We start from the raw sequence: 27,413 nt of genomic DNA, 5'->3' as shown, positions 1-27,413 counted from the left end.
TTATCACTTCTAGTAGTTTTTTTGGTGGAATCTTTAGGGTTCTCTGTATGCAGTATTATGTCATCTGTAAACAATGATAGTTTTACTTCTTCCTTTCCAATTTGGTTGCCTTTTATTTCTGCTTCTTGTCTGATTGCTGTAGCTAGGACTTCTAGTACTATGTTGAAAAATAGTGGTGAAAGCAGACATCCCTGTCTTGTTCCTGATCTTAAGGTAAACACTTTTATTTTTTGCCCATTGAATATGTTGGCTGTGGGTTTGTCATATATGACCTTTATTACGTTGAGGTATGTTCCCTCTATTCCCACTTTGCTGAGATTTTTTAAAAAATCATAAATGGGTGCTGGACTTTATCAAATGTCTTTTCTGCATCCATTGATATCATCACGTGATTTTTATCTTTCATTTTGTTTATGTATTGTATCATGTCAGTTGGTTTGTGGGTATTTTTAATTCTTCCTGATTCCATTTTGGAAGACTGTATGTTTCTAGGAATGTATCCATTTCATCCAGATTGTCCAATTTGTTGACATATAGCTGTTTGTAATGTTTTCTTAAAATCCTTTGTACTTCTGTAGCATCAGTTGTTACTTCTCTTTCATTTCTGATTTTAATCATTTGGGTCCTCTCTCCTTTTTTCTTGGTGAGTCTGGTTAAATATTTGTTAATTTTGTTTATCTTCTTAAAGAACCAAGCTCTGGTGATCTTACACTCTGGTGCCTGCGGTTGTGCCTTTGTGGGGTCAAGAAAAGAAAATTACTGTGACATTTCAAAGGTATGTTATCCTAGATGTATAAGAACAATGGACAGGGCTCACTTAAAGTAAAACTGATCTTTGCTAAGGAAGCTAGAGACCTGGGGCATGACTATCTGCTGACTTGCTTTATAGAGCAAGAGCAGAGTGGACTTTTTGGACACCTTGGACAATCCAATATGGAGCCATCAACCATGACAGTTATGTCAAGTGTTATGTACAGACTGGGGTAATGGTGTGTAATGGGAATGCCTTAGAAAGGGCCCAGAGTGCCCAAAACTACAAGTGTGGACACTTAGATAAGGAATCCATCTGGACACCGATATGAGTGGAACTTCTACACCTGGTGGGCTGTAAGAACTCAGATCTCCACCCTAGCCTGTTTGGGTCAGTGGATAGAGCTTTATTCCTCAGACTGAAGGGTCCAGGGTTCGAATCGGTGAAGGGCGTGTACCTTGGTTGCAGGCTCAATCCCCAGCCTCGGTTGGGGCCTATGTGGGAGGCAACCAATCGATATGTCTCTCTCACATTGATATTTCTATTGCTCTCTCCCTTCCTCTCTGAAATAAATAAAAATGTATTACAAAAAACAAAACAAAAAACTCAGAGCTCCAACCACCCAACATTAGAGCTTGGCTGTACCACAGGTCACGCTTGGAGCCCTGTCTGACTTCTACTCCACTAGACACATGCTGCCATTGCACCCACCTGGCTGGAGATCATGCCTGCCTCTCTACCTGTAGACTTCATCAGTGGCTGGGACTTTGCACGGGATGCTCGTTCCACTTGCTTCTATCACATAAGCTTCCTCTCTATATACAACCTGCATGCGACTCCTTTGGCTTATTGAGGAGGCCTCCCCTAATAAACCTGGCATGTGGAAAGACACAAACATGTATGAGCGGCTCCTTTTGGGGATGCTCCCTTGCTTACCACACTTGCCCAGTTAGGAATTTGTGATCAGGCCATCCTGTGTGGTTACTTTCACTGAGCAAGTCAGTTCTGCCATGTGGCCCCACTGACCTTGTCATGTTTATTACATAGTCCCTTTCTAATTCAAACTATAAAACATCACAGTTATGATTTCAGACAGTTTCTTTGTGCCTGTCTAATGTAATCATTGACTAGACTGTGAAAAATTGTCCATTAAATGCTCCTGGACTAAATTACCAAATGTCATGACTACCATGACTCTATATCATAACAATCTTAAGGAAAGTTAAGAACATATGTATGAGCTTTGTGTTTTGAATTAAAATTGTCCGTTAGAAGTCCTGTTCTTGGGAAACTGAAAATATTTCAGGATTTGAGACTAAAGTTCTAGAAAACAAAATGGGGTAATCAAGATCAAATCAAGAAAATTATGCCTATGGAGATATTCACCAAATGTGTTATTGAATGAATTCCTAGACTTCTCATGTGAACCAGTTCCATGGTGCTTGTATTAAAATCAATAATAATTACGGTATTAAAAGTCCATTAGGGCCCTGGCCGGTGTGGTTCAGTTAGTTGGGCATCATCCCATGCACTGAAAGGTGGCTGGTTTGATTCCCCAGTCAAGGGCACATGTCCCAGTTTCAGCCTCAATTCCCAGTACAGGGCCTGCAGGAGGCAGCCGATAGAATGTTTCTCTTTCTCCCGCTCCCTCCCTTCCTCTCTCTCTCAAAAATTCAATTAAAAAATATTTTTAAAGTCCATTAGATATAAAGCATGGTGCTAGGCCATTAGAGAATATAAGATATGGATACTGCCCTCAGATGCTTAAGGTCAAATGATATAGAACATAAATCTGTAGAAAAGTAAACAATAATAGCAGTTAGGGTTCAAAGGGAGGCAGTGCTGCAAGGCAACGTGATTCGTGGCCACATGAGTTAATTATACTAAAAATATCGGTGGAAGTTTTGAGATGGAAGAATCACTTCAGCTTGGAGATTTATAGAGATAGCGACAATTGAACCAAGTATTGAAGGGTAGGAGGAATATGGATAAATGGAGGTAAAGAAGGATGGGCATTTAAAGCCTTGAAATTCCTTCTGTTTTTTTTTTTGTGTGTGTTTTTTAAAGGAAGATGTTGGGGGTAATTTATGTGGATGATCTGAGCTACCTATGACCCAGCATACTGATATCAGCTTAAAACTCTTCTCTGTCCTTCATTCTTTTTTCTTATTCCCTAAATGGTCAGCAGGTGGACATGGGTTGGGGGAAACGCGCATTGGTCAAGAAAGAAAGAGGATCAGAGAATAAAGAAACTCCTCCTGGGATAGCTGATAGTGGTCTGTTTAATTTTACCTCTCAACATGGATCAGTGTTGAAACAGACCCTCCTCACAACATACAATTTAAAGCCAATTTAAAACCTAATGATTATCCCTCTTTTATCAAGAGTAACACGTTTTAAAAAGGGCTGTGGTGCCTGTGCTTGGAAAAGTGAATGAAGGGCATGCAGAATTGTGATAACTAGAGCCCAAGGGTATATTGGGAGAGAGATTGCTCCAGCATGCCTGGTGATCAGAGACTAAGTGATGAAGATAGGGGATAATCACTTATCATTTACATTTGTGGCAAATAAATTCAGAAGAAAACAAAATAGGCTTGACACTTGGGTAATTAAATTCTTAATAATAAATTAGTGATTACACCTGACTGTACTGAATATGTTGAAGGAACACAATGAAGTCCATTTCTACCTAAGTTGCAGATTGCACCTCCCTTAAGCTATTAAATTCAAAGATGCAGTTTCCCCTCAGGGAATCAAGCATCTTCCCCGCTTTCCCAGTTCTCCACTCCATGCTGGCTTTTTATTCTAAGTTTTTATTCTAAGCACTTGCTTGAGCATTTTGGAGAATCTTCTTCTCAACGGGATGTTGGTATCTGAGCAGAGAAGAAAATTGTTCCATTTCCAACTCAAAGGTGGTTGTATTTACATAAGCTCCTCTTTCATTTAAATCTATCTTAATCCTCAAGGATTTAGTAGCTAAAATGCAAATGCATTTTTTTAATAAATGAAAAAAAAGCGTAAGAGACAACAAATAGTTCAGAGGAAGAATTTTAACAAATCACCTCTTTATTTTTATGTTGTCTTGCCTAAAAGTGGTGTGGTTTCAAGATATCTGTATTTTTCCAATATACACATGAAATAATTTCATCTGAAAGAACAATGTCATCATTTTAATCTTACTTTTCCATCTCTAAGTTCAAGATCATTCTGAAATATTTTTGAGTTTGATAGCTGAGTTGAAAGGCAACTGGTCTACATTATTCCTCCAACAAAGACATCAAATCATGGGTCATTATTATCTGATTGAGTTTTAAAAGCATGACCAGTGTAGATTTTTTTTTTCTTCCTAACGTGCAAGAATTTATTCTGTATGTTGAATGGCTTAGTTGAAAGTTCTTAAAAATTTCTTCCCTAGTGAAATACTAGTTGCCCCACTAGTTAGTTGCCCCTCAGTTCTGCACAAGAGGACCCACTAGCAGAACAGAGACGTGGTAAAAGCTCCTGGTTTGCATCCATTTCTAACCTGGTTTTCCCATTTAATCAAACCCACTTTTCTTTGGGTATGTTGGAGAATGTATGGATTGTAATTTCATTTAGTTCTTTGCACAGTATCACTAATATCCTTATTTGTATATATTTTTCTTTATAATATTTTTTTTCTTTTATGCATAGGGTGCTGTGTTTAAGTACTGTGAACAAAAAAGGGCTGTGTAATAAACCTGACAAACTAAGGGGGTGGGAGTGGGAGGCTACATGGCAGGTCTGACAAGCTCAGTGACCTAAAGTAACCACAAAGGGTAGTCTGATCACAAATTCCTAGCTAGATAGGTCAGTGAGTAATTATAGTCTAGACCTCTAGCTTCCTTAGCAAAGGTCAATTTTACCTTAACTGAGCCCTGTCCATTGTTTTTATGCATTAGGATAGCATACCTTGGAGACATTAGAATAATTTTCTTTTCTAGACCCCTGGAAGTCACAATTGCAGGCACCAGAGCACAAGACTACCAGAGATGGAGATCATAGAACCCCTCGTTATTATCTTTTTCCCCTGCATATCATCTCTACATACTGTAAATGTTAATTATCAACTATTCTGTACCCAGCAATGTAAAAGAAGTGTTTGCTTCTCCATTTTGCTTTTTATCCAGTCCTAGAAATTCCCCACCTCCCCCACCACACACACACTTTGCTGTCTCCTGCCTTCTTAATCTACCACCAGTGGATTTCCTGTATCTTCCTTACGTTTTCTTGTTTGATTCTAAGTGCATAAAAGGGACTTCAAAATTGCCATTTTCCAGAGCAGCGGTTGCCAACCGGTGGTCCGCGGACCACTGGTGGTCTGTGAGGTCCGAAAGGTTGGCGACCACTGTCCCAGAGCATTTTCTCAATCTGATGAGACCTTGCTCTGGGCATGTCCTCAAAAATTTGGCTAAAACAAACTCCTATAAAACTTTTCTATAGGCTTGGATGTTCTTTCTTGTGGACAGTCCCTTCTGTCATATTTGTATTGTAATACTAGGGGAAGGAAGTAGAGTAATATGGCCTCTTTTCACTGAAGATAAGCAAAACTATCCACTAATAAGCATTATTGGCAATACCAAAGGCACTAGAATCTTAAAATTATTTTTCTTTAATATTCTATTGTAAGCTATTGAGTAAAGGATATATAAAGTACTGAAATTAGACTTTCTTTTCCATGTTAAAAACATCTATAAATTTTCACTAGACTAGTTTGGTACCTTAGCAATGGATCGAACGATTTCCTTCTCTCACTAAGCACAATGTAAGTAGTGAAAATGACACAGTAGGCAGTTAGATGGGCATGAGCAGAGTAGGAATGAGAGGCCAGGTATGGAAGGTCCCCAGGACAGAGAGCCCCCATGCCTAGCAACAGGCAAAACTGGGAGGTCAAGTATTGTAGGGTGGGACCTCACCCCCAGGGTGGCCTTTCCTCCCCTAGCATGTTGCTAGTCATGTGGTTTAGACCCCATTAGAGGAGGAACAAGGAGGCCAGAGAAAAGCCTCATATGACTCCCATCCAAATCCTTGTAAGACCACTCCCTTAAGCATTAAGCCCTCAAGAAAATGAGGTTCTGACCCTCATCAAATAATCTTAGGAATAAGACCTCAGGTCTGTTGACCACAGAGACAGAGTTTTGGTCAAACTAGAGATAACATCTAGGCCTCAGTTGTGTTTCAGTTGCAGGCCCAGAAAAGGGTTGTGGGGGGGTGACACACCATGGCTGACATCAGGACCAGCTGCATGACTAATGATCCTCTGCCCTAGTGCAGACCAATCAGTGGAGACCACCACCCTTAGGAGACACACCCGGAAAGCTGATGAATATTCTATTGAGATCCTCCCCTGAGACCTCAGATTAAAGCCCTTAAGAGAAGGACCCAGTTCTCTCTCTCTCTCTCTCTCCTGCCTGCACCTTTCCCCCTCTCCTTCTTAGCTGAACTGAAGGACTGAGGTCTAATATCTGGTGCCATTTTGCTGTTAACAAAAAAGGATTAACATTTGTTTTTCACCTACTGAGTGTCAAGCACCTATGTAAGTATTATCTAATTTAATTCTACCACAATCCTATGTAGGTATTATTAACCTTATGAAAACTCAAGATGCTATAATAGTGTCAATACAGCCCACAAAAAAAATATACCAGCCATTTTTTTTTTTGTAGACTATTTTTCAAAGTGTGGACCATGTGTGTTTCTGGATGGTCCAAAATGCAGGCAAGCTGCGTCCCAATAAACTCACATCTTGTATCAGGATAAGGTGAGGGGTTAGCACAAAGTGGTTTCCTATTACCTCCCCAACTCCATTTTGAGCCCCTTTATCCCACCCCACAGTTTGCTCCAGGCCTATTGGCCTTTTCTTTCCTGGAAGAGGAAGAGCCCTTTTCAAGCAAAGTGCTTTTTCATTTCATTCCTTTGTGGGGGTGAAGAAGGAATTTCCCCTCTCTCCTCTTATTCTTTAGGTCTAGGCCTGAAATATCAACTCCACAGGTCTTAAAGAACCATTCCTATTTTAGTGGATCCTCACCCTTACTTTCTTAACATTGCACTATTTCCTCCAAAGAATGTATTGTAATTTTAAGTGTGCTGTTTATAGTACGTTAAGCAAAGGTAGAACTGAACAGTGTACCTGGGACAGTGCTTTGCACTGACTAATTTCTCTGTTGAACAGAAGAATATTGACTCTGAGAGTTTTTATTCTGGAAATTTCCCAGCTCAAGCCTGAGAATATTATTATCAAGGCAATTCCAAGCCTGAAAAAAGGTAATGTCATGAATTCAGCTCTGTACTGAAATAAATAAGGAAGCTTATTCTCAGGGCCATAAAACAAGAGAAGAAACAGGAGTGGAAAAGCATGCAGACATAAATCATGTGCAGAACCAGGTTTAATGCCCTCTCCCCTTGAGCATAAAATAATAGTGCTCCCCTGGGCTTCATTAGAACTCAGTAAGGCCTAGTGGGTGAGTAGAGTGAATAACAATGATACTCTGCCCAGATCCCTTTAGCACCCACACTCCCACCCACTTCAGCTTTCTTTTTGCTTCCCGAAGTCAGCACCTGGGATTCTTCTATGGAGGATTGAGCCTGGGCTGCTGGAGGCTGCTTTGCTGGCAGCACAGAGAGTGGGAGATGTCTGGAAATAACCACCACCCATTCCCTTAACCCATGACTGAGAGGTTGGGGAGTATGAAAGCGCTGGGCCCCTCACCTCAGGACAGGAGTCCCTGACTTGATCAGGTTGGAGTCATGCTGGCTGGATGCACCATTGCTTGGCTTCCTCCTCTTCTCTGCCTCTGGTCTTCCCTCTTCCTTAGGGATTTCTCCTGGGAGCATTGCCCTATTAAGTTACATGCACTCAAATTCTGGAAACCTCAGCTTAAGATCTACTGCTGGAGAACTAATCTTAAGATAGTGGGATAGATGTTTTTGGAATTTCCCCTCTTAATCAATAAGCACAGATTGACTATCTATTTGTAATGCACTGTAGAGAAATAGAGATCATTACATGAACTAAAAATAGCAAAATAAAGTTCTGTAACCATGAAAGTTAATAGCTGTCCAAGTAGTTTAATGCAGCAGGAGTGAAGGCACATTGGGGACAGGGAATGGCAGTTAAAGGTGGGCTGGCAAGTGTCATTTGGGGCCAGATTATGATAGGCATTGAAGTGATGCTAGGAAATTTAAAAGAAAAAAAAAAAAAAAAGATACGTTGAGGGGGGAAAATAGAAAAGTACAGAATAGTGTATTAAATATAATTTATGTACAAAAAGATTACACATGCCCCAATACATACATACTTGAGTTGTACACTGAATATTTCTGTTCTGTAAACAAGGAGACAAAAATGGGATTTAAGTGGGTGGGATTCAGGTAAGTAAAAGAAGTTTCACTGTATATCTCTTCCTGGAAGGATTAAAAAAAAATGTTTCAAAAGTGTTTATCCTTGGGAGGACGGTTTTTAGTTTTCATTTAACACAATTTCATTGATTTTCTGACATGTATGTGTTATTTTTACATAAAACGATTTAACTGGCATTATGGTTATAGGGTTTTTCTCTTTATGCTTATCATTAAGGAAACACATCCACTTTTTTTTTTTTAAGCCATCGCTGGCCATCTTTGTCTGTTTAGGAGACATTATTACCGGGGTCATGATCTGCATAGGCCAAGGTTTATTAGCCTACTGTTTATTTTATTCAGATTGTGCCTTTTCTGGAACATTTTGAATCCAACATTATTGCTTTAAAATGTAATATCCTTTGCCCTCTAATTCACCCATGTGTCATTTCTTCAAGTTCTAGTAAAATGCTTACGGAAGGCCTGCGCTTTTCACAAGCTTTTTTTCATGCTGCTTAAGGGCACGATTCCCTGGGCCTGGGCTCTGTTCTTTAGAGAGGAGGCAATCAGATGCTTTGTTCTCTTAGTGACGGTGACAGAAGTAAATAGCATAAAGAGATAATAAATTTCACATGAGGATTCAAACACAAAGCACAGTTGGTGAGAAATCACATTTCTATAAGTTATCTACCAGGTCTCTCTAAAGTGTATTACCATTTCATTTGTGTATGTGATCCCTGATTTTGAAGGATTGGTGAGATTAATTTACAGAATGAAATTAATAGGCTATTTTACACAAATGGATAATAAAATAGAGATGAACACCTTTTGGAGTTAATTTAATTTAGCTTATATTGTATCTTCATGTAACATTTTCTTCTTAATTTTACATGAAATTACCTTATCTTTATGCTTCCAATTAAATTCTCTTCTGAAGATATGTAACTTTTCTTCTACTTTGGCTTATATAAAAAGTGAAGAGAAGGTAATGACAGAGGAAGCCAACGGAGAGGAGCAAGCACATGTTCTTCCTCAGCCTCCTCGTCCCCCTCTAGCATCCTTCACTGGCAGACTTTTAACAAGGAGCAGGGAGGGGCTGGTAAAGAAATGCTTGCAGAGTCCTAGTTCCAGTGTCATAAGCAGCGTGTGGAAGAATGTATTTGGAACCGAGAGAGAAAATAAAATTTTAAAATTAAATCTATATGACATTGTATTTTTAATGCATCTAATTAATAGGAGTTATAAACGCACTTTCCACTCATTTTTTTTCCTACATATGGAATATGAGATATAGGTAATTTAAAATAATATCCAACCAACTTTTTGAGCACCCACGCAGCACTCTATATTAGGCCCTGGGAGATTTATATTGTCTATTATGTACAAGTTAAATACAAGGACAAAAAGATGGACAATTCTTGTCCTCATGGATTTTTGGGGGAAAAAATACTTTTTTTTTTTAACAGCACTCACCATGTTTCGAGTAATGAGCTTAGATTGAGAACAATCCCACGAGCATAAATTCCTGTGGCAGCTACTGGTTATGAGATGAAAAGATTCCTTATCTGCTTTATAGGAATACCTCAAGGGAAGACTTATTACCTTTTTCTTCTATCATGAAAATGCTTCTTCTAATTTCATGCAACGGTATTAAACTGTTAACAGAGTATTATCTGCAACCTATTTAACAGCTAATGTTAAAATCAAATTATACACAAAGCATGAACTAACTTTTAAGTTTTAAAAAATATAATTGGTGTTTAATTAGCTAAAAAAGGTCAAGTTTAAAAATATATTCTGGAGTAGATTGATTCATTATCAAAGATTGACTTTCCTAATCTATTTAAAAATGTAAGAGAATTATGCCTTGCCTTGTGACATTTTCCATCTTTACTGCCTTCCTCTGGCTTAAAAAAAAAAAAAATCACAACCCCTTCAGCAAGCTAGGAAACATGCAAGTTTGTTTTCTGAATGAATAGAAACAAAATATTAACTAAAAATTAGAGTCTGAATCATCTTCATTTGCATATATATTTTATTTAGAATGCTGCAACACTAACACCATGATAATAAACCATCACAAATTTGTACCGAGAAGCACACAATCTTTAAAATGTGCTGTTTTTCACAAGTGATTTAAGTATAGTATTATTATTACTTGGTACTAGAGTCAAAGACGACTTTTAGCTTCTTCAGCTTTGGGGTATCTAGTAACATCGATTTGATTGTTTAGTCAGGCAGAGGAAAGAAATTCAAAAGCAGTTTCTTTTTCTTCTGATAGTTCCTTTGCAGTAAGATCCATCTTCTCACGTGAGAAATCATTAATAGGGAGACCTTCAACAATCTTCCATGTCTTATTCTGTTTGAAAATAATTGCAAATAAGAGATTTACAATTACATTAGAACCGATCCTCCAGCAAGTGACAACTTAGTTTGAACTTCAATCTAGAGAGTATCTGTTTTAAAATCTGATTCTAAAGAAGCAAATCAAAACCCAGATCTTAATTAACAGATAATTTTGATACAAATTCAACACTTGATTTTAAAACTTATTGACTGTAGAAAAAATTGTTTAAATGAGGATTAATTAGCAAACAAAAAAATACTAATGATTTTATAATTATAATAAACAGCAACAATACTGAGAACTTTTGCTTCATTTAGGAGATAGTACTTGTAGGTATCCAATATTAGAGGCATAACAAAATATGTCTAGTGGGAGGAGTTGAATCTTGCTTTCCAGATTAATTTCAGCCTTTTGTTGATCTGGAGTTGTGCTTCTTCATACGACATTAAAGCTGAGAAAATTTTCTAATTTAGTAAAGGAACAATTTTCTAGACTACACTATGCCATCCTATATAATAAAAGCCCAATATGCAAATCGACCAAACAGCAGAAAGACTGGTGGAATGACCAGTTGCTATGATGCGCACTGACCACCAGGGGGCAGACCCTCAATGCAGGAGCTGCCCCCAGCCCGCAGGACCCAGGCCAGCCAAGGTGGGGGCCAGTGGGGGCTCCCTAATCGCCCCACCAGTCACCTCACAGAGGGAGGCAATTGGCGGGGAAGGGCGGGGCCGGTGAGTGGATGGCCTGGCACCACCCACTCGCTGCTCCCTTCCCCCCTGCTGCCAGTCACCTCCCTTTGTGGGACAGTTGCCCCACAGATCGGCCCTGATCACTGGCCAGGCCTAGGGACCCTACCCATGCATGAATTTTGTGCATTGGGCCTCTAATTATTAATAAAAACATACAATTGCTTTCCCAGTAGGGGACAGGGGGAAATAACCTCCAAACACCTTACCTTGATTGTAACAGGGAACGAGTACAGCAGGTCATCGGGAACACCGTAGGAGTTGCCGTCAGAGATAATGCCCATGGACACGAACTCTCCCTGAAAAAACAACATTTACATTCTCCTGGTGCTTAGGAACTAGTTTACATAACCAACTGACACATGGACTAATGAAATTAAAACAGGTGACACATTCTTACTATATGCATAACTTCATTACTGTATAAGGAACCATCACCAGGCACTTCTATGACAGGGTAACTTTCTTGGATATTATCTCATTCCACTCTTCCAATCATTGTGTGAAGTAGGTCCAAGAAACAAAATCCTCATTTCATAAATGATGAAACTATGGCCAATATAGGCTTTAAGATGAAAAAATGTCTCCACTACCATATATATCATCTCATTTAACCCTCACAACCCATGTAAAAGATGACAAGCCAGCTCAGAAAGGTTAGATAACTTTCCCAGGGTTACTCAGCTAGTGGACAGCTAAGGTTATGTGCTTTTCACATTACAGCACAGAGGACAAAAGTGAAAGAAAGGCTGTGCAAGCCACTGAGTCCTCACCTCTGGGGTTCCAAACCAGATGTCCCTGATATGGTCACAGATGGCTTTCGCAGCAGACATCGCACTGGATAGTTTTCGAGCCTTGATGACAGCAGCGCCACGCTGCTGCACAGTCTGGGTGGAGTGGGCAAAGACAGCAGTGTTACTTGATCATGACAGCAGCATTTTCCTCAATTCCAAACTGATCCTGGGGTGAAAGACTGCAACCGTAGCTTAATGTGTCCCCTCCAAAATCAGGCAACTACCCAATGTTGGCCTTACTAACCCACTGCAGTTATAAGTACCAGTCTTTTTAGAAAAGAGAAAACTATAAATCTCCACAGAGTTTATCATATTTCATACAAAAAATTTGATCTCTGTACAAAGATAACCAGATGACTATCAATGCTGGCTACCACGCAACAGATTAGATCGGAATGGATCATGACTGGCGTAGTAGGACCCCAAAACAAAGCGCGCAGTCATTAGACAACTGCCAAAGACCTGCTCTCCTTGGGCCCCTCCCTCCCCCGAGCCCTGGAGAGCACTCAGCTCAGTAATGTGGCGTCTCTCAGAGTTCTCTATGCTTAAGCTCCCAGATTTTTCTTACTGTGATGAATTCTCCCTTGAGCCAGCTGTCATTTTTCAGAGCTTCATAAACACCAACTTCTTTTCCTTGCACTTTCACCTTGGCATGGTTGACATCTGGATACTGAGTTGAGGAATGGTTTCCCCAGATAATGACATTCTTTACATCCTCAGAAGTCACACCAAGTTTAAGAGCAATCTAGTTAAACATAAAACAAATACATTACTTAGACAAAGCTTTTCATTTCAAACTGTGACCTGTTTGTTTTAGAGTAGAGAGCATCATACAGTTTGTGGTTAACTTATTAGTATAGTGGGTTTATCAAATATAAAACACAAAGCAAGAGGTTAATATTGCTTGAATATGTAAATGTGACCCTGGTTTTGTTGTTATTACTTACTTAGAGACTTGCCTTAGCACTTCTGAGCAATCAGGTATTTAGAAAGTTTTTATTTGGGTGAAATTTTTATTATACACCATATATAAATGAACTAATTTTCAAATATTCCTAAATATGAAAATTTTAGAGTTGGAAGGGACTTAGATGAACAAAGTCTGACTGTCTTGGTTTTACAGACTAAGAAACTGAAGGAAAAAGTTTAAAATAACAAAATGCTAAAATTATAACAGATGTAACAATCTCTAGCTGTAAGTTCAGAAAGCACTTTAGAATCCTGTAGGCCTTGTGGTTACATGAACATCAATTATATTATATAGTACAGTGGCCACAGAAAGGGTTTAAAAGTTATGTTTTGAAAGATTTAAATAAAATCAAATAAAACCAATTGATTCTTTTTGATTTGCCTGATAAGGTAATATGCAGAAAAAACAATATGGCTAGTTATATGTATAATTTGTTCCTAATTAGACAAGAATTTATGATGAACCAGAAAGAAATGTTTCAAAAAACTATTTTTAAAAGCTGATGTGTTAGGGTGACGCTGTGGGTGATTTTTCTTTCCTTATTATAATTATGGGAGAAAAAAACAACAGTTGTGTCAGAGTCCATAGCTTTTGAATATTAAATAAAAGCAGCACTGCATCCAAGTTCCTTTTGAGCATTAACCATATAAGAAAGGGAAAACACTCTCGTATTTTAAAGAAATTTTAAATAAAGGATGGTAATAGTCCCAGACTGGAAACAACCCCAAAGTCTTTGAAGAATAGTTAACAAACTGTGGAGTCTCCACACAATGAAAGAAACAGAGTAAATGGAAAAATAAGTGTAAGTGGAAATACAACTTGGATGGATATTAAAGGCATTAAATTGAGTGGATAAAAGCTAATCTCAAAAGATTACTTGCCCCATGATTCCATTTTTGTAACATTCTCAAAACGACACAGTTACAGAGATGGAGAACACATAAATGTCAGGCTTAGCAAAGGAGAGGGAGGGTATAACTGTAACAAGCAGCATAAAGAGGTTTTCTGTGTTTTAGGAGTTCTTTTGTGGGTGATGGGACAGTTCTGTTTTGACTTGGTGGTTATTTATAGTAATCTATATATATGATTAAATGTCATGGAATCATTCATAAAGACATACAAAAAGGTAAGCACTGCATTAATCTGAGTAACTCTAGTTAGCGGTGATGTGTGTAGTCTAGTCAATTTCCTGCTTTGATAATGCTCTAGAGTTATGTAAGATGGCACCACTGAGTAAAGCCCATGATGGGTACCATGGGATTCTCTGTACTATTTTTGCAACTTCTTCTGAGTCTATAATTATTCCAAAATTAACCCTTTGCACCCGCTTGCTTTTTTCTCGATTCCTTTATTCTAATGCTAACCGTGTCGAGTCACACTCGACATCCGAGTGCAAAAGGTTAAAAAGTAAAAAACAAACAATAAAAACAACACAATTAACCAAACAAAAAAATAAGGATGAAAAAGGCCATTACCTAAAATGTTTGCAATGACTTTACTCATCTCACACCAATTTACTAAGTTAAGAAGTAAATTGTCTTTACTTTCATTATGACCCTTAAAGTAAGTTGTTACTGCTTAAAAAAAAAATGTTTTTTTAAAATCTATTTTTATTGATTTCAGTGAGGATAGGAGAGGGAGTGATAGAAACATCAATGATGAGAGAGAATCATTGATCGGCTGTCTCCTGCAATATTTTTTAATTGATTGATTTTAGAGACAGAGAGGAAGGAGGAAGGGGGGGTGGGCAGAGAGAGATACCAATTGGTTACCTTCCGTACATACCCCAACCAGGGAATGAACCCAAAACCCAGGTATGTGCCCTGACCAGCAACCTTTTGGTGCATAGGACAACACTCAACCAACTGAGCCACTCTAGCCGGGCTCATTGGTTGATTCTTATATGTGCCCTGGCTGGGGATCGAACCCACAACCTTGGCATATCAGGACAATGCTCTTAACACTAAGCTACCTCCCTAGATCGAGGAACCTGTTTTCTTAAATCTTAAAATAGTTAGATAATTTTAAGAATTAACTTAAAATTCTTATGGATTTTTTTTTACTTTTTAAATTACTTCTGATCTAAACCCTGCTTCATCTAGAGTTCTGCAAGTATTAACTATCCTATCAGTCTTCACTAATTAGATGGATGGCTGGTTTCTGGGGTACCCAGCTACTGACCTGCTTAGTGGTTGGGGTAGAGTGTGTATCATTGTGAAATAGTACATGCAATGAGTACCATTTTCTCTGTGTGCCACGATCTGAAAGGACTTGGGAAGAACTGCCCTATTTATATTTAGCTGTCACTGTAGAGGAAAAGGAAAATTTATACCTGGGCAAGTAACCCAAGATGTATATTCTCAAGAACTCAGAACATTCTGTTGAATGTCAGTTTCAGCTGCTCCGAAGTACAGTGAAGACACACTGCCTCTAGGCCTCTCCTCCCCACAGGAGGCTCCTCTTACTTCTTCTGTCCTGTTGCCTGCCTGCCTCTTGTTCTTTTGATCTCTTGAGCTAATCCACTTCTGTCAGGACAGCAAAGTCCAGTACTTGGCACCTAGCAGATGTAAATTCTGAATATCATTCATGTCAGAGCTGGTTTAAATTAACATGTAGGCAGGACAGCAGTTTCTTGCTCCCTTAGACACTTTTGTGCCTGCCACACAGATCTATTAAATAGTTTTTGACTAATTCTCCAGCCCTAGCAATTTTCTTCCCCTGATGCCAGCTAACTGGTTTCACTGCCAGAGTGCCTTGTCAGCAGACACAGAAGCAGTTCTGGGTTGCAGATACACAGGGGAGTTCTGCAGGTGATAAACAACTGCTGGGTAGCTAAGTCCTCTGAATTCCAAAACAAATCATGTCAGACTAATAACCATTCATGTAAGAAAAATTCCTCTTTGGGTTTGTTATTTGTCACTGGATTAAAGAAGAAACTGCTTCTTCAAAAAATTCCTAAAAGTTGTCCCCGTGCCAGACTGGCATGCTGAACATGTGCCAAAAGTTAAAGTTTGATGAGACAGCTTCTTCTTCCCTCTTTCCTCATTCAGACTTTCACCCCAGAAGGAAAATGGTTTCAGGCACTGGGACAAAGTGTCACTCAGTAGTACCTCTGGAAGCAGTATTTTCCAGTGCCGGCCTCCATCAAGGCCTCAGGTGAAGCAGCAAAGAGGGGAAATTTGTTGGTGGTGTCCTTTTACCTTTTTCTCCATCCAGAATCTACAACGGCAACACCCATATCTTTTCCTTAATTGTGAAACAGCACATGTTCTATAGGACCCAAATTAGAGGCCATGCCACCCTTCTGGGCTGGTTTCTATAGTACCCAAACCCCCTGCCTCCAGTCATTCAAATTCCTGTTCCTTCCTGGCCACCAGACTCTGGCTAAATAATAAGGAAAAAGACCCAGCCCACAGCCTAACTCTTCTCAGGAATTATTTGCAATTTAAGTTTGTTACCTAAGAATCTTCTAAATTAACTGGAATATTCAGGGAGGTATTTCTGAGGTATGGCTCTTCTCAACTCTTGCATATATCCCTCTTAATAATACTAAAAATTAATAATAATAATAATAGCAGCCAACCTTCATTGAGTTTTACAATGTGACAGGCACCACTATTAGGGCTTAACATAGATCTTATCTCATTTTACCCATATAACTACTTTGAGGTAGATACAATTATTATTCCATTTTACGGCTGGAATATACTTTCTCAAGATGACAGAGCTAGTAAGTTGATGTAGGTCACTTGATCCCATTATGTAAGAATACTCATAAGGGTTTGAACTCAGGCAAATCCAGGTGGCATCATTTATTAGCTATATGACTTTAAGCAGGTTCCCTGACCTTCCTGGGCTTCAGGTTTCTTATCTGTAAAATAGTGATAATAATGGATATTTCATACGGTTACTATAAGAATTAAATGGTTGCGAGGGGGAGCAGGGTGGAGGGGGGCCCATAGGGGATAAAGAGGGAACATCTATAATACTTTCAACAATAAAGATAAAAATTTTTAAAAAGAATAAAATGGAAAATTACATGTAAAGTATTCAGCCTAGAGTAGAAGTTTAACAAATTATCTTCTCTTTCAGTGGTCTGAAAGATCAATTCTCAGCATACAGCAGACCTCACATCATCTTTTGGTAAAAATAGTTTTCTTGAAACTAAACAAAGTTGTCTTCTCTAGGAGAAAAAGGACTACAATCATACACCTGTGGATAAGGAGGGATGGTCAGAAAATGACTGGGGAAGAGAAAGAGCTTATGTCCCAGAACGAGAACTTAGTGCCATGACTTCTAGGCACCAGGATCGTCTAGATCTGGGAAAGCCCAGGACACCAGCACAGATGAGTGGCATGGCCTCTAATTTTTTAAAAAGCTACGGTTAATACCCAGGTCACTGACCCCTTGGCATGATGTAAGGCTCCAAGGGGTAAGGAAAAATGATGATAATTAAAACTTAGCTAAGTAGGGAAAAGTAGGAAATTTTATGGAAACATATAGAATATTAAAAAGACATAAAATTAAAAATGAGAATATAAAATTAACAATTAAAAATCTGAATTTGATTGGTTGGTTGTAGGGAAAAAGGAAGCAGAACCACCCAAATACATAAAGCTAAAGTCTTTCATTTTATAATCTCCTTTATATCTGACAAAAAACTCCAAACCACTAAATTATGTACCATCATGTGAATTATCTATACTAGTGTATACTTTCTAACCACCATCTTAAGAGGACATTAGCAACCATATTTAATTATAGGTAGCAAATGAGATATACTTGAGAAAATTAAATAGGAAGTTCAGCTCTGGTCCTTATAAGACCAGATTTAAAGACTCCCTAACAAATTAGAATAGCTTCCTACTAATAAAAAACAACAAAAAAGCACAAACTTAGCATCATCGCCTTTAAAAGTGAGAGAAAAGCCTGGTCAGATGTGGCTCAGTGGTTGAGCATCGACCTATGAACCAGGAGATCATGGTTCCATTCTCGGTCAGGGTACATGCCTGGATTGCAGGCTCGCTCCCCAGTGGGGGGTGTACAGGAGCAGCAGATTAATGATTCTCTCTCATCACTGATGTGTCTATCTTTCTCTCCCTCTACCTTCCTCTCTGAAATTAATAAAAATATATTTTAAAAATATTAAAAAACAAAACGTGAGAGGAAAAGGTTTTATCAAGTTGAACATTCATGAGACTTTAATTCTTACCTGAGCTTTAGCTCGGTTATGATCCAAACGAGTCAAGCAACTGAAGTTCTCCTTGGGGATGGATGGTGCCGACTTAGAGGCAGTCAGGCAGTTGGTATTGGCTGGGTTTCCCACCACGATGACCTAGGATAAAACCCATCACAGCAGTTACAGACCATATACCGCTTAACTAAACTGTCTCAGCATATGACTGACAAACGTGTAACATTTGCTCCATTTCTCTCCCTCTCTTTACCCCACCCCCATCCCTTAGTGTTTTATTTTTGGCCCACTTTAGAGTAAGCTGCAGACATGGTATTTTATGCTCCTAAGTATTCCATATCAGTGTGTATTTCCCCAAAAAACACACTTGGCTGAAGGGCGATTACTGTGCAAATAGTACTACAACTCCAAGCAGCCTGGATTTTAGCAATCCAAACAAACTTATAATTTTATGAACCAATGCCACCCCTATAAATTAAATTAAAAAACAAACAAACAAAACAAATAACCTTGTAATTTCTTACTAAGAGACCTTTGGATTTCTACTCAACTCATCTCTATTATTTTCTGCTAATGATTACAGAAAATGAAAGTTACTTATTTAAAATGAAGTCTACAGAAAGCAAACATTCAGATGTCTATGAAGTATTATAATAGAATATTATAACTTGCAACTTTTAAAATCTTATAAATTTCTTTTACCTTTCTCTGAAGTCAGAATACAGAAGAAGTATATCAAAATCAACAAAACCTCTAACCAGCAAGCGTTCTGCTGTGACAACTAAGTTCTAGTTCACTGACATTTATTTGGTAAAAGGAGGCTTTCTTGCAATAACAAGACAAATTTAGGAACTAAAATAGTTTGATCATAAAGAGAACAGAAAATCATACTGACTCAACTCCTCGAGACAAGCGTATCACTGAATTGAGAAAATCTGAGCATTCAGAAGCCACCATCTCCTATTGCTAAGAACGCAGCTTACAGCTGCCTCCCTCTACAATCACACACAATCCAAATGTCTGAACTAATATTCCCACACAGTTAAAAGGCACCAGAAAGTTCTGTGCCTTGTGGATTTACAAACTAATATTAAAGTTATAAGTAATAGTAATAGGCAAAATATTTTCAAGCACCTCTAAATATAGATTTCTACACCATCAGAGAAAACCCAGAAAGGGAGAGCTTATCAAGCAAAACTCTGTTTCTGTATTTACTGGCTATTGCACAGTCTGGGGGTGGGAAGCAAATAATTTTGTTGAACTTAAATGCTGAGAGCAGAAGTTTCAAATGCTAATAATGAAAAGCCCTATCAAATACTACTGCATTGGTCACCTTAACTGACTTCTTGGCATATTTGTCCAAGGCAGCACCCTGGGATTTGAAGATTTTCACATTAGCTTTGAGTAAATCTTTCCTCTCCATGCCATCCCTTCTTGGCATGGAGCCCACAAGAATAGCCACATCCAGGTCTTTGAAGGCAACCTCTTCTTTATCTGTTGCGATGACATCTGTGAACAACATGGCAATAAATATGCAAATACTTAAACACCAAAGTCTGAGGTTTTCTTTTTCATATTGAATCTATCTAGTAACTCCTTCACTTTGTAGCAAATGTTTCTTTTACATGTCACATTGATAAAAAGTTTTAGGGGCCTAAGAAAGACAATTTAGAATTCAACAATAATATCAGCAGAAATATCAACATATTTATTTTCCTATTTCAATAATTATCTCAATTTCAAAAATTATGATACAAAGGTATAGTATGATAACTTTCAAGGCAATATTTGTTATTCAGGCTAATAACCACAGATAACACAAAAAAAGAAATGAATTCGCCTAATCTGTAAGTTAAAATTACTTTAAGTATTAAAAGTAATTAAAAAGGTCATGACTAGAGTTATTGACTGAATGTTTGTGTCCTCCACAAAATTCCTATGTTGAAACTAGCCCTCCTTGTGATGGCATTAAGAGGTGAGGCCTTTGGAAGGTGATTAGGTCATGAGGGTGAAGCCTGCATGAATGGGATTAATGCCCATAGCACTGCCTCATCCCTTTCACCATGCAGGGCGGTGAGAAGATGGCCATCTATGATCCAAGAATTGGGCTCTCATCAGACACCCAATCTGCTGGCTCTTTGTTCTCTGGCTTCCCAGCCTCCAGAGCTGTGAGAAATAAGTTTCTGTTGTTTATAAACCTCTCAGTCTATGGTATTTTTGTTAAAACAGGCCAAATGGACTAAGACAACCAGGATTAAGCATACATTTTTAGATTAGTGAACACTTGTCACAGTCAGGCTGCTAGAAGCCCCCAAATAGGTATATGTATGAACTCTAGTTGAAGAAAAATAAATCCATCTTTTTCTCAGCCATACATTTTTATTTGCTGAGCCCTCCCTTCCTGTCATACTAACAGGTGAGTAAGGACAAGCTGACTGTAACCTGGGCCCATTAGAGAGCAGAGGGAACTCATCAGAGAAAAGAATAAAAGTGGGAAGAAAGCAACAGAGGAAGCTGATTTGGAAACAGATGAAGAAAGGGAGCCAGCTGAATACCTTGGGTAGGGTAATGTACTTTCTTACATAATTGTGCAACCTAATGATTTAGATGGCAGTATCCTTTCTAGTAAATGTTTATTGAACATATACATGAACTCTGAGCATGGCTTCCTTGGGTATATATTTTGCTTTGTGCAAACTTTTAGAAGAGTATTATTAATTAAATCCTCATCAAAAGAAAAAGATCATGATAAAGGTAAAAGCTAAACATTTAAATTAATTTATGACTTGACCTAATATTTTAAATAAATCTTTCAATCAAATTGAAGATTTCTGTCTTACATTTATGTAATAGTTCAATGATTCTCAAAGGCTCTTAATCAGAGCCCTGGTGGACTTTTTCAAATTATGCAGTAGATGATTATAACAATTTATACTATATCTCATCAGATGACTGACAGATGGGATGGGACTATCCATATATGATGGATCAACCCATTTCCAGCCACATAGCAGCATATGGGTCTGGAAGACAGAGTTAAAGTTTTCCATTACAGGATGCTACTATTACCATTCAAACAGACTTTAAATAACAACACAGTGTAGACAATTTCAGGTGTACAACCCTTGTGCAATACTATACTTAATTAGTAAAATCTATAATAATAAAAGTATAATATGCTAATTAGATTGGACGTCCTTCGGGATGAAGCTGGGGCTGAAAGGGAAGCCCGGGTCCTGGGTGCCTGCTGGTGGCCGGAGGGAAGCCCGGGTCCCAGGTGCCAGAGGGAAGCCAGCAGCTGGGGGAAGGAAGGCTACTCTTGCACGAATTTCGTGCATCGGGCCTCTATTAAGTTTATATATAAGCATGGTGGATAAAAGTATAGTCTTTTACTTTACACTGGTTATTTCTCGCTTTTACCCTTATTTATTCTTGGTATATAATTATACTTACTTATTTTTGGTATACATCTTACCAAGTAGTTGAAATTATAGAAACAAAACCAAACTACGTTTATGAAATAATTTCTAATTGACAGGTTAACAAAAATCTGAAATCTAGTTTTTGAAAGACATAAAATACTAAAAAAATCCCTCTCTCTTCCACTCTCTGACGTACCTTTCAGGAGGGGAAGGGCACAGTCTTGCAGTTCCATTAGGACACCGTCCAGGACACCCATCATGGGAGTGATATCCAACAGCACAAGAATTATAGGCTGTCAAATAAATAGCAAATTCCGTATGTCAGTGTAGGTTTTGTCATTTAGTCACAAAAAAAGACCTTTTAAAAAATGTTTGCTTATTTGTTATAATTCCCACTAATTAGTCATAATTATTCTAGGTCAGGTATCTAGCATGATGTCACTTTTGGAAAAAGGAATGCTATGAAACCAGCAACGGTTGCTAACAGACATAGTAAGAGGAATCACTAATACTGTATTTTAAAGGAGAGATACATGGAATACATAAATACATGGAAGAAATACCAAACTGAAGTGACATGGCACCTGTATCTGTAGATCTGATTTGAGTTCATGGAAAGCTAAGTACAGTATTTGGCATGAAGGAAAAATTCACTATCCATGGATGAAGAAAATGGATAAATGAACACTTTAGAATGTATAAATACACATATTTAGCAGTGTGCCTAGTACATTAATTGGGATTACTCATTCCTTCACCATTTTAAACTTTCTTTGCACTAAATGCAGGGCTTTATTGACAATCTTTTTAGTTTTAAGATTTATAGGCAGTTGCCCCTACCTGGTCTTTACCAAAGACAGATCCATTTCCGATACTGTACAGCAGGGAATATGCGATTTGACCAGCTGCTCCAGTCACAAGGACTCTGACGGGTTCAGGCTGTAATGAAAGAGACCCATTAACATCTTATTAAAAAGTGCTATTTTACCCTAAAGTAAGACAACAACATACTTTAAAAGTTAATGCAAAATTTTAAAGTCTCTTTGTGTGTGGATTAGTAGAAAACTAACTTACACCAGACCTGTCCCAGGAAATACAGTGTGCACAAATTAGCTAAGCAACTTCTTCAACCTGTGTCCTTTGGCTGCATATTTATGTGGCATCATTTAACTCTTACTGTTATACTGGATTTACTTACGTAATCTCATCCATTTTTTAAAGGACATTTTACCACTAAAATAGGCCTACCAATGTTGAAGTGCATTATGTGGTGATACAAACCCTGGCGGCCATTAGAAGCTTACAGATCCTCTTATGTAAATAACTCCCCACTCCCATCTACTCAACAGAATCTTTTACATCAGGAAAAGGAGTGACAGTGGCAAAAATTTTCCATTCACAATGAGCCTAAAAGTTTTAATAAAATTATTAATCATGATTCAACTTAACTACTTGTTGGAGGAAAAATAAGCCTTTATTTTTTGAGAAAAATGAGAAAATAATAACATCTGAATTATAACAACAGCAACATGTAGTGACAGTTGACAACCTGATTCCAAAGGAAAATGAATTTTAAAAGGGAGGAAGGGAGAAAAGTACAAAGAGCACACCAGTTACAATAGAGAGAAGTTGCTTTATAGATCTCAACAGACTCCAAATACTGACATGTGTACAAAAACAACTAATATTCAAAGTGATGATCCCAAGTCATGAAAATAAGTTAAGCTCAGAGAATTAAAAAGAGAAATAGTTCTACTAAAAAGAGCTAAACAAAAATGTTTGGGAACAATAGGTAAGTTTAAGTAGATGGAAAGTTCAATCAAGTGGACTATTCCTTTGACAATGCTAGGTAAATGGACGTCTACTGTGACACCTCTATTGCTACTTGTATGAGAAGTGGCCTACTGAACTGACCGGGATAGAAGCATTCGATTTTTTTTTAATATTTAGAATTCCCTCTTCCAGAGGAGACATGCCTCTGGGATGGAAGAAGACTACCACCTTGAAGAATCTTTCTAACTTTCCAATCCTAACCTCTGAAGGTCATTTCCCCTTCTCCATTTGGAGTAGGTGAGAAAAAGGAAATAGAAGAAATTATTCCTCTTCCCTCTTTAGAATGCAAACTCCTTAATGACATGGGCCTTGTCTATTTTATTTATTGTTGTATTCCAACTACCTAGAACAATGCCCTGAACACAGTTGGAACGCAATTACCGAAGGAATAGCTGGATCTTGTAAAATTACTACCACAAACTTGGAACTGTAAAATAATTGTTTGGAAGCAAACCTAACTTGCTTCAAAAAAGTATTTAAGATATTTTATTATTATATACTTTGAATACGGCATTGAGAAAGTTGGAAACTTAGTGACCACCATAGTCCCTGGTATAGTTAGCAAAATTATTTTAGGTCACTAGTTCCAATGATATATATATATAGTCTTATAAATCAATGGATGAACTGTTCTCACTTCATTTATTAAGCAATATATCACTGAACCTCTATTATGTACCTTCTCTATTTTAGGCCAGAGCGTTAGAGAGGCAGTAGATTGTAGTCAAGAGATGGCCTTTAGACCAGACTTCTGGATTCAAATCCTGACTCCACAACTAATTAGGTATATCGTTATGTTCCTGGCAAGTTACTTAACCTCTCTGTATTCAGTTTCCCTACAGTGAAATGGAGATAATAATAGCAGCTGCTTAACAAATAAGGTAGTTGTAAGGGTTAAGAATTAAACATACAAAACATGAATAACAGTGTGTAGCAAGAACTATAATTATAGGTCTCTGTCACCACAGAATTTTCCTTTAAGGATTCTTACAGCCCGTGGTTTCCCATTTACATGACTGTTATTTTCTACTAGACTGTGAACCACCTCCACCCCCACACCAGTCCATTTCAGACTGTGAACTGAGAGCAGTCCACCTGGGACTCAAATTTGCAGTCCATAGAGTGCTCAACAAATATTTTTTGACTGAATGAAAATAAGGATTAAGAAAACTATAAACACATGCTACTTCATTGCAAAGCAAGTTGGGATAAGAAATGAGGGGGAAGTGAATATCACTATCTGTAAAGCTTAATCTCCCAGAAAGTCAGGCAGATGGTTATAACAGAATGATGAAATCAATTTTAGGTATTAATTTTAGCTATTAAAAAGATGTGTTCACAGTATCACAGTCCTTAGTGAAGGCTCTGTGGCCAACTAATGAACAGCTAGTAATTCTAACTCAGCAGTTACCTTCTTCTGTATATTTGAGCAAATTATTTTCACAGGTAGGTAATTCCATCTTGTTAAGAGCAGCATGAAGCCTAGTTAGTGTCTGAATGTTTGATGATCAAAAGGGAAAGAACAAACTGCACATTTGGTTCTTTCTGCTCTTCCGAACATTGCTGTTGAAAAGCAGGGGGGTGGGAGATTCCTGCTGACTTTTCACAAAGTTACAGTGTGAAGACAGGTTACTATTCTTTGCTTAGATATCTGGGCAGTCTGCCAAGATCCAAAGAAGAAATGTCTTTGCTCTTGGCAGGGCACTAATGACCTTCCTACAGATGCAGGCTCTGTCTACACATGTGTTCAAGTCTCAGTTGTAAAGCTTGAATTTAAGTGTTCCTTCTGTTCTTCTACAGAAAGACCCATGTATTCCTCTTTTGCTTTCTAATTTATATATATTTCTGTAACATAAAAGACAAACAGTATCATTCCGATTTCTTTATATAGTTTATTCTGTCACTTCCCTACGGAACGGAGGTATGCAAGCAAAAATTCTCTCCTTTAAAAATTTTTTTGCTTTGAATAGCTTACAGAAGATGGCTCTTTTCTAGCTCAGTGATTGTTCATACACTCTCCTGAGAAGGAAAGGTGATTCCGAGTCATGTGAGAATTTGCTGTCAGTTTCGGCAAATGGACAGGACTGGTCCTCATAGAGGTCTCTGTGTTATCTGGTGCTCAGTGACCTTCCAGGCTGGCTTGATCTACTGCATAGCAAATCAACACAAGAATGGGGGCTCAGGATCTCTCTGTGACCTTGGGAAAATCATTTGATCTCACCAGGCTATATTTTAAGATTAGAGAAATAATCTCCAAATTCCCTTCCAATTCTAGAATTCCAATATTCTGAATTGCAAGGAATAAAGCTACCAGGTAATATAAATGCTGATAACATACTTTAGTTTATATTTGCAGCATGAGCTTGCACCTTCATCTAGAACCTCAGCTACTAAAAACAAATTTCAGAATGACTTGATAAGTATCTGTATGACACAATATGGTAAAATGGAAAGAGTGTGAGACCCTTGAAGGCAAACTGTTGTGTGACCTTGAGCAAATCACATTCTCTTTGGGGTTCAATAAACTCAATTTTAAGATTTGAAGTGGGGAGATTTGTCAAAATGATCGTTGAAAGGTTCCATCAATTTTAAAATTATAAAGTCTGAAGTTCTCTGATAATAAATACCTCTGCTTTCTTGCCAAGATTAGGTCAGGAACCACTGAACCATTATTTAAAAGACTAATTATGTTATTTGATGAAATAAGTAAGAAATCTAGGTTTAACTGAGAATTAGTAGCTGTCCCTACTTTTCAACTTGGTCTATCAATAGCATTTTCAGGTTCTGGAAAATTTCCAATCCATTCAAATATTTTCCCACACTCCCCACCCACTTCAATTATTTTGAGATAACGGAGGAAAAACAGTCTCAACTATAAATACACGTACTGAAGCATTTTTTCAGTGTGATGTCAAATGTCACCTTCAAACATCGGGCAGATCATTACTACGTCAGAGTTCTCTCACCATTCCCCCCCCCGCCCCCCCCCCCCCCCCGCTCTTTCTCCTTTCTGCAGAGACAAGGTGTGGTAACCTACGTATCCAGATCTTCATGACAAGATGGTTAAGTTGTGTAACATTTAAAAGTAGTAGCTCTAGATTTCAAAACATACAGATCAGTAAAGAATATCTGCACCAGTTATTTGGCTACTGATGCTGTCACTGCAGCACGTCCCAGTATTACAAAGGATCAATGAGCAGGTTTTAAATGACATTAAATTAGATATGGCTGAAACTCGTCTCCCGAAAACGTAGATCATAATCTGGAGCACCAGGCAAAGACTATCTTTACAGTCGAGGGCCTTCGGCTTTCAAGGGCTTGGTGACAAATGCCCTTAAAAACACTGTGGGCATAAGAGTAGAAAAAAAGGTTAGGAAGCCCCCCACCCCCTCCCAGAATCAAACCCCATTTCTTGCTTGGAGACAATCCACAGCTTCATATTTCTGTGCCCCCGCCATGCAGCAGGACTGAGCTCGCACCTTCCCAAGGACAGCGATTTCTCTGGAGTCCTTCCAAGACCCCCCCCCCCCACCCCGCCCCAGCTGGAAACCAACCCCTTCCCAATTCCTGGGTCACTGCGACAGCACTCAGAAGATGAGTCGGGGTTTTCCAAAGGGCGCGAAGGACAGTGCTTTGCACAGCCATCCCCCAAAAGTCCTTCAAGCGCAAGAATCCCCACAGAAGGGAATGGAGGCAAAATCTAGGGGGCCCACACTCACCATGATTGGAAACTGCGCGGACAATTTCAGCACCTGCACAATTTCAGCACCCGCACAATTTCAGCACCCGCACAACGAGACTTGGGAAGTCAGGTCACCTCTACGGTGGGGCCGAATGGGGAAGAGCAAGCGCCGGGAAAGAGAGAGAAAAGGCTCCGCTCCCGACCGCGGCGCCCTCTGGGAACTGTAGTTTACGCTGCCCCGATGCCAGCGCCGTCTCCAACGGAATGTCTTCAGGTGTTGAACTACACTTCCCGAGGCCCCAGAGACTTCTCACG

At 38.6% G+C, this 27,413-nt stretch overlaps 1 protein-coding gene across 1 annotated transcript; it reads right to left on the bottom strand.

Moving 5' to 3' along the window:
- Positions 1 to 10,130: 10,130 nt before the first annotated feature.
- Positions 10,131 to 27,303, bottom strand: MDH1 (malate dehydrogenase 1). Its single transcript, XM_079792186.1, has 9 exons — positions 27,136 to 27,303; positions 22,424 to 22,522; positions 21,780 to 21,876; positions 19,495 to 19,670; positions 18,180 to 18,302; positions 12,566 to 12,742; positions 11,977 to 12,090; positions 11,413 to 11,502; positions 10,131 to 10,466 (listed from the first exon to the last, which is right to left on the bottom strand). The coding sequence occupies exons 1-9, from the start codon at positions 27,136 to 27,138 to the stop codon at positions 10,341 to 10,343; spliced, it is 1,005 nt and encodes a 334-aa protein (XP_079648312.1). The 5' UTR covers positions 27,139 to 27,303; the 3' UTR covers positions 10,131 to 10,340.
- Between the last annotated feature and the right edge of the window lie 110 nt (positions 27,304 to 27,413).

This window comes from Cnephaeus nilssonii (assembly GCF_951640355.1).
Source record: "Cnephaeus nilssonii genome assembly, chromosome: 15".
Lineage (NCBI taxonomy): Eukaryota > Metazoa > Chordata > Mammalia > Chiroptera > Vespertilionidae > Cnephaeus > Cnephaeus nilssonii.
Note: the sequence above shows the minus strand (reverse complement) of the source record. Positions and strands in the feature narration are given on the sequence as shown.